Raw genomic sequence first — 7,895 nt, 5'->3', positions numbered from 1 at the left:
TCAACAATCATTGAATAACATAATGAAGGAGCAATGCAGTCTAACTAACAATCATAAAATTGTTCAATTTGGCTTGACAATAGAGTTAAATAGCCGCAATCGTTTGTATCAATTGTTTTAGTAAATGCAGTAATGTTCATTCACATATATAAAGCAAATGATTGTAAAAAAAAAAAGGAAACAAATGCTTCTAGAGATCCACAATTTCAACCGACCCTCCATGTTTTAAACTATTTTCCTTTCCTAATCTCTCTAGTTTATTTAGTTTTTATCCCATTCAGACCCTTCACCCATAAACAAAAAAACAACCCACAATATATTAAAAATTGAAACATGACAGAAATAGATGAATCAAAATGAAAAAATGTAAAAAAATAAAAATAAATTCAACACCGTCACGAATATTATAACCACTTTTTCATCAAGGATTGTAATTTTCAATAAATGTTTGATTCATTGGCTTTGGCATGTGAAGACTAAGGTAGGCTGTCACAAATATAGATTGGTATAAGTAGTATTGTATTATTCCCAATCCAAAGTATGAGAATTAAAAAGAATGCATGATTACAAATAAGAAAAATTCAAAGGGGATCAAACTTCCTTTCCATGGATGTTGTTGTATATAAAATCATGATGAACCATGACAGAAGTAATAAGTGAGAAAACAATTAGTTGAAGAAAGGGGAGAAAGAAACATTCATCAAATAGTAATTCAACGGATAGTTGAAAACGACATCAGACCTTTTAGAGGCACCACCATTCAAAGCATACTCTCTACTCTCTATCATGTTTCGCTTTCTCTCCTGTAACTAAAAAGAAAACAAAAGCAATAGGAATAGAGTTTCCACTTCACCAGAAACTTGGCTGCGATGATCACAGAGATTCCACATTCTTCTTATCCTATTCAATTGTTTAATAAATTGTATAGAAGTAAACCATGCAATTGTGAGAAATAGAATGGAAGCAATTGTTTTCTTATAATTGTTTCTGCAATTTTGAGAAAGAGTAAAGCAACGTTATGATTTTGTGAGTGTGATTAGTGGGGTAAGCCAAAAAAATTTCAAAGAATATGTTTTGGTTTCAGATTAGTGGGTAAGGCAGATTTTTTTTCTTTAATAACCATCACCGTGCTTTGTGATTATTAGTGGGTAAAACAGATGTTTTTTTAATAACTACTACTCCCTCCGTCCTAAAATATAACTAAAAAAATCCCATATTCTTTGTCTCAAAATATAAGCAAAAAAGACCAACTTTTATGCTATTATTATGTTTTTTCAAAGAAATCATATTTTCCAATGTAAAATTAAATGCAAATTGCATTCAATTTGTTCTCCTTTTTATTTTCTCCATAATTTTTAACAAATGAGAATTATTTTTACATGTTTCCATGAAACTTATTCCAAGGAGAACACAAAAAATTATACCTCAAATCACTAAGTATTAGTTTTCTTAATAAGTGTGAATTAATGTTTTTTGCTTATAAATTAGGACGGAGGGAGTATGAAGTAAGGACATTTTGGGATTTACAAAAAAAGTTTAAACCAAAAAATAGTATTGCCTTTATTAATAGGTATAGATAACAAAGAATATTGATTATTTTTTAAGAGAAAATGTTAATATATATACTTGTTTGCTAGGAGTTGACTAAATATTTGCTAGGAATTTATTTCTACTGACTACCTATTTACTTCCAATTATTTCCCTAGCAAATTTGTCTCTCAATTGATATATACTACGACCAATTCAATAGGTATTCCTTAGCATATCAGTAGCTAAATTCGTTTGCTAGCAATTAACTACGAATTAGCTTAAAAAATAAGAGTACCAAATCTCATATATTCTTGTAGTGTATGCAACAGGTAAATGATAATGCCTCTGCTATGGCTGAGTTTTCAATTTATGTTGATGCTGGATGTTTTTCAAATGAACAAACTGGGTGGGGTTTGATTGTGAAAAATCACGATGAAGCCATTGTTTTCAAAGCCTGCACATTGGAAGAACTTGCAGTGGAGCCAGCCTTAGCTGAAGCTTTAGGTGTGCGATGCGGTCTGAAATCTCCGATGTTGAGAATGTAGTAAACTGCATCTTAGGAAAGAGTTTCACTGTTGGGATTGATAATGGATCTCCTTGACGTAAGCCTCTTCACACTATCATAGGCATCAACGGCCTCTCACTGTTAACAATAACAGAGTAATCCACCGTCTTTACACACGTAAAAATCCATCGAATCAATCAGGATACCCAACTTTTGCATAACTTCTTTCAAGTTGTCCAAGTTGATTCATCATATGCTTTGCTAATGTCAAACTTAACAGCGACACACCCATCATTACCTTGTTTTTATGAAATGAAATATTCCAATAGCAACAATATCATTATCAAGTATTGATTGACCCTAAACGGAAGCGTTTGCAGTTGGTTTGTTACTGGTGTGAGAAATATGTGGTCTCTAAGACAATACAGGAGGTATGTCTTCAGTTGCTCACCTCGGACGAACTTGGATCTATTCATGAGATTTGATGATAATTGGATTTTGCATTTTAGGCCTGTACGATTATTATAATACTCACCTTACTATGATAGATCTTGTAGAAAAGGTTAAGTATCATTCTTTGTGGTGGATGAAAGCTAACCATGCCAACTTTGTTTATGGCACGAGTAGATGGTGGTCGGACCCGTTAATTTGTTTGGGTATCGACTAATTTTTTTGTAATTTAGTAGTGACTGTTTGTTCTTTGGGGTGACCTCATTAGTACACCTTGTGCTATCGAGAGTTCACCGCCGTTGTTAATATATTTCATTTTTGATTCTTCAAAAAAAAAAATGTATATTAGTTGAATTAATGTCCCATTTCCAATATATATATATATATATATATATATATATATATATATATATCGTTTTTGACTTTCACTAATTGATATAAATAAACTGATTTTGAAAAATAGATTATCAAATAAGATTTATTATCTTCTTAAAAAAAATGTTCTAAAAAAATAGATTTCCAACCACATTTTCTCATTATCTAATCTCTAGTGTTTTCAAAAATTAAATTATCAAGCAGATATTTTTCTCTCTACTCAAAAATAGTTTTTTAGAGCTTATTTATAAAACATATTTACGACGACACTTAAGAGCAGTGATAAATATTGGTGGCACAAAATATTTGAGGATCAAAACTTAACAAAAATATTTAGAAAAACTACGAACAAAATTTATTCTTTTCAAACTATTATTTTTTACATGCAACTCGGTTGGTAGTTACACTACTACAATAATGACATTTAGCAACACTTGAAAATTGTAACTAAATCAAGAAAAATGTTACTAATTAATTTTTGCAACACTCGAACAATTGTTAGATAAAGTCCGTGTTACTAAAGAGTTTTAGTTACAATTTATAGTATTATCTGTAACAATTAAAAAGTGTCGCAAATGTTACATTATTGTAACACTTTTTGTATCACTAGTAACAATAAAAAAGTGTTACATTTATAATTTTTGAGAAGTTGTAAAAAGTGTCGCAAAATTGTCTAAACTAAAATTTTTTTGAATCTCCCAAATTTGTCTTCACTTAAACTTCATTCAGATTAGAATTAACCAATATCATATACAAGTTTTAATAACAAGTTTGAATTACATTCTCTACAATTTCCCCCTTCACCTCGTATTCTTGCATAATGAAAATGAAATATGCAACACAATTAGAACTATGCAACACAATTTGAATGTCATACTAAAATGATTACAAGTTTTCATTCAATGTAACATGTACTCTATAAAATATCCCACTGAATTGTTCATATTCATCCAACCATATTATCAGCCTTCCATTTTGTTTTCTGCTTTGATTCTTTTTGTTCCAAGTTGTTGACACTCTACAAATTTATTTTCCTTCTCTTTCTTCATCAAATCTTGCATCCTTTTACAGTATTCAACTTTTTGTCCTGCCAAAATAAACAATATAATGCATGCTAGCTGATATCAAAAGTTCTTAAACATATCAGTTCTTAAACAATATAATGCAATCCAACAAAACAAGGATGAATGTCCAATTTTTCATAGCCATGCAGTAATCCACAAGAAACTTTAATAACCAAAAATGCATAATTTCATATCGTATATATTATTTACCATTGGTAAAACAAGTCAATAGCAAGGAACTCTAATACAACCAATAACATCTATATGATTGTGAATTTCCAAATCAACAGAAGCCTCAAGAAAACCAGAGCACAGTCAAATGAATGCATTTCAGATAGCTCAATTAAAAAATCTAAGTAACACATAAACAGAGGCAGAACACGGCTAAAACAAAATTCGAACGACTCTGAAACTCAAGCAAAAGGAGGAATCACAAGAATTCATCAAACAATGTTCAGAAATCAGACCTTATAATATGAAGCATTCCACCAATCCCAGGGTCAGCCTATTCAATCAAACACACCAAAAGAATAAGCAAAGATAATTCATACAATAAGAATATTATTAGAAATTGAGTTCAATAACACAGAATCAATTAAATTTGGGATAAACATAGTACCTTTTTTCTCAAGTTTCTCATGTTTTGCCTTGCGCTTAGCTGCTTTATCCAAATAATGTTGTTTATCCTGATTAAATAATATAATCAATTTTAAAAGACAAATATTACTTAAGTTGATCATATTGCATTGCATGTGTTGTTATATACTAGAGGACTTACTTCATTACTCATGGAGTTCCATGCTTTAACAGCCATTTTATTAACACCAGAATTTTGATCTACTTCTTTAAAAATTTTGCCAAACTTATCCCTGAAATATATATTTTTAACTTAATAATAAATAACGCAAAACTAAAAAATATATTAAACAAAGAAGATTTACCATAAGAGAGAAAAGGAACTCTTTGTGTGTTTCTTCGCCTATAAACTAAAAAAAGTAATTATGTGGAGTGAACTTTACCTCTTTGTGTGTTTCTTCGGCTTAACTTCAGCTAGATTGTCCGAAGTTAGAATATCTACAATATGCCAAAAAAAATTACAACAGTAGAGATGATGTGTCTCGCTTTTCATCCATATTAATACAATCACAAACAACCTTTAAGCAAAGATATTATTTCAATATGTTTGCCGCATCAATTACCCCTTCAGCTGCTCTGCTCCAATGAGAGTGTGCACTTCATCAATGAAAAGTATTATTTCATCACTTTGTTTGATTTCCTCCATTAGTTTATTTAATCTCTCCTCAAATTCTCCACGATATTTAGATCCAGCAACAAGTAGACCCATATCTAGGGTTATAACCTAAATCATGCAGAATGAGGCTTTCATGTCACTCAAGACACCAAAAAATATGCTAAAATTCCATATCTAAGAACTTAAAACAGACCCAATACAGAAACTCAAAAACAACAACACAATCATATGACTAAATACAAGGAAGGTGCTTCAGAACTAGTCTAACCATCTTGATGCAAGAAAGTTACTTTCCAGTCAAAATGTAGTATTAGAAGTAAATGGACAATATGTTGAAAACATATTAATACATTGAGCAACTTGAACATGTTTGCGGTGCTGAAAAACAAAGAGCAAATACCCTGAACCAAACCAACAACAAATTGTAGACTAGAAATAAAAAAGAAAAAAAACACCAACCTGCTTTCCCTCTATGGTTTCAGGGACATCACCATTTGCAATCCGTTGGGCGAGACCTTCAGCAATAGCTGTCTTTCCAACACCAGGTTCCCCAATAAGACAAGGATTATTTTTGGTATGACGGCCCAAGATTTGAGTAACACGTTCAATTTGTGGCTGCCTACCCACAACAGGATCCAATTTTCCCTAGGATTTTGATTTTAGAGGACAAAGACGAGAGAAAATAAACATGCTTGAACACATAATGAGACGTCATCAACAATCTGTCATTAAGAAAACTAGGATTGTAAGTTACCTCCTCCGCTAGCTTGATCAAATTGGTGCCATATTCCTCCAAAGTTGGCATCTTGCTATTACTACTTCCAGCACCAACATTGTCACCACCCTCACCAACCATGCGAATAACCTGTTCCCCTCAAGTGAAGCACAAACACACAAACATAAATTAAGATGAAAGCATGTTCTTATATAATAAATACACAGTAAATCTACAGTTTGCAGAAATCATGTTTACTAATGATCAAACATTTAACAGCTTAGGAAGGCGTGTATTCGATATCTATATCCAGGTACATGGCTAACACTTATTCATACTAATGGCGTTTATTATCTATCTATATCCAGGTACCATAGTCTAAATCTAGAACAATTCATCACTATATCTAAAACTATTTCATTCTCTGCCTCATGTAACAGAGCTTAAAATTACAAACTCATTTCTATGAACAACAAACACTAACATGTCAACACACTACTCATTAATTACTACTACTTCTCAACACAAAACTTCAGTTAAATTTCTTATACTTACGCACGCGGCAACATCAATCAAACGCGGATTTCAAAAAAATACAAAACTGTGAGCAAAATAACAAATCTACTCCCTAATTATTGTTAGGAAAATCAGTTCAATTTCTTATTCCTACGAAATTCGAAAAAAACTCAGTTCAAAAAATCACAAAATTGAGTTTGAAGAGTAATAAGCAAATTCTAAACAACTTTTTTTTCAATCACAAATCCACTGGAACAAAAATTGAGTTAAATTGCGAATGAAAATCATGGATCATAACTCAAAAAATTGAGTTAAATTTCAATTTATAACAAATCCACCAATCCACTCTAGGATAATTTCTTATTCTTTGGCAACATCAAACACATGAATTTCAAAGAAATTATAAATCACAAATGCCAAACAGAACAAGAAGAATTTGAGTTAAATTGTGAAACGAAAATTAAACACATAGAATTTCAAAACAAAAATCAAACAATGTGAACGAAATAGATGATTCATAACAGAAAAATAAAAGCACGGATCTAAGATAATTGCGATGAAATCTAAGCGAAATCAAAACCGAAAGCGCAAAAAATGTGAAATCGAAGAAGAATTCGAGAGTGTTACCTGCGTGAGCGAAAGAGGAAAAAGGATTTGTGAAATTAGATCTGCAATTGTGAAATTGGATGATGACGTTCAATGGATCCGCGACTGTGAAGCTCGATCGGTGAAGTGTGAAGCTCGACGGTGAGAAGCTCGACGGAATGAGAATGCGTGACGGTGGAGGGTGAGAAGGATGAATGACGGTGCGAAATTCGTCGGTGAAACTTGACGGTGGTCGATGGTGTGAGCATGACGGTGGTCGTCGGTGAAGCTTGAGATCTCGGTGAGAGAGAAAAGAGATTTTTGACGGAAGAGAGAGAAAAGTGTTTCTCAATGGCTTACTGTTGACCATTATTGACTAAATTTTTTAACACGTGAATTTGTGTTCTATTGTTATTTGTTTTTTTTTTTTTGTATAGCTTGTTACTAAAATTGGATTCTATTGTTATTTGTATTTTATTTTTTATTTTTTAGGGATGATACTTGTTGTATTGGATCTAACACTTTTACTCAATTGTTACTATATCAGTTAACAATTTTTCAAGTGTTGCAATCACCTTATTACTAAATGTCATTATTGTAGTAGTGGTTCCATGAACATTGATATGTTGGGATCAGGAATAGAATATCGGATTCCCCACATCTTCAAACTTTATGACTTTGTTTGGATGAACAATGAAATGGCTTTGTTTGTTTCAATTGATTGTGGAAGGATTGATAGATAGTAGTGAGGACAGAAAGTTCATGGAAAAGTGTGATTCCATCGTTTGATTTGCATGTCAATGAGGAAAGAAAGTGTACTTTTTGTGGACCCAATGGTTTAAAAGCTTTCCACACCAGATTGAAAAGAAATTTGGGAGAGAACATTGAATTTAGCAAAAAGAC

General features: G+C 31.8%; 1 protein-coding gene across 2 annotated transcripts; it reads right to left on the bottom strand.

Annotated features, from left to right (window-relative positions):
• Positions 1 to 3,556: 3,556 nt before the first annotated feature.
• Positions 3,557 to 7,396, bottom strand: LOC25496455 (chaperone protein ClpC, chloroplastic). Of its 2 annotated transcripts, XR_003012963.2 has the most exons (9): positions 7,035 to 7,396; positions 5,931 to 6,041; positions 5,636 to 5,821; positions 5,079 to 5,284; positions 4,944 to 4,998; positions 4,703 to 4,793; positions 4,544 to 4,610; positions 4,392 to 4,429; positions 3,557 to 3,947 (listed from the first exon to the last, which is right to left on the bottom strand). XR_003012963.2 is itself a non-coding variant. In XM_039834997.1 (8 exons), exons 2-5 carry the CDS (start codon positions 6,030 to 6,032, stop codon positions 4,971 to 4,973), a joined length of 477 nt encoding a protein of 158 aa, XP_039690931.1. In that variant the 5' UTR covers positions 6,033 to 6,041; positions 7,035 to 7,393; the 3' UTR covers positions 4,391 to 4,429; positions 4,544 to 4,610; positions 4,703 to 4,793; positions 4,944 to 4,970. The 2 variants fall into 2 exon arrangements, 1 of the variants encoding a protein (XP_039690931.1); XM_039834997.1 differs by lacking the exon at positions 3,557 to 3,947 and having other exon boundaries at positions 4,391 to 4,429; positions 5,124 to 5,284; positions 7,035 to 7,393.
• Positions 7,397 to 7,895: the final 499 nt, after the last annotated feature.

Source organism: Medicago truncatula, chromosome 6, assembly GCF_003473485.1.
Source record: "Medicago truncatula cultivar Jemalong A17 chromosome 6, MtrunA17r5.0-ANR, whole genome shotgun sequence".
Taxonomy (NCBI): Eukaryota; Viridiplantae; Streptophyta; class Magnoliopsida; order Fabales; family Fabaceae; genus Medicago; species Medicago truncatula.
This window is presented reverse-complemented; position numbering and strand designations above follow the sequence as displayed.

Excerpts from the sequence above, each read along its gene's own strand:
- LOC25496455 (XM_039834997.1), bottom strand. The coding sequence starts at position 6,032 with ATGGTTGGTGAGGGTGGTGACAATGTTGGTGCTGGAAGTAGTAATAGC. Across the intron at positions 5,285-5,635 it reads AAACCATAGAGGGAAAGCAG|GTTATAACCCTAGATATGGG; the intron begins GTTGGTGTTTTT and ends TGCATGATTTAG. Across the intron at positions 4,999-5,123 it reads GGAGCAGAGCAGCTGAAGGG|ATATTCTAACTTCGGACAAT; the intron begins GTAATTGATGCG and ends GGCATATTGTAG.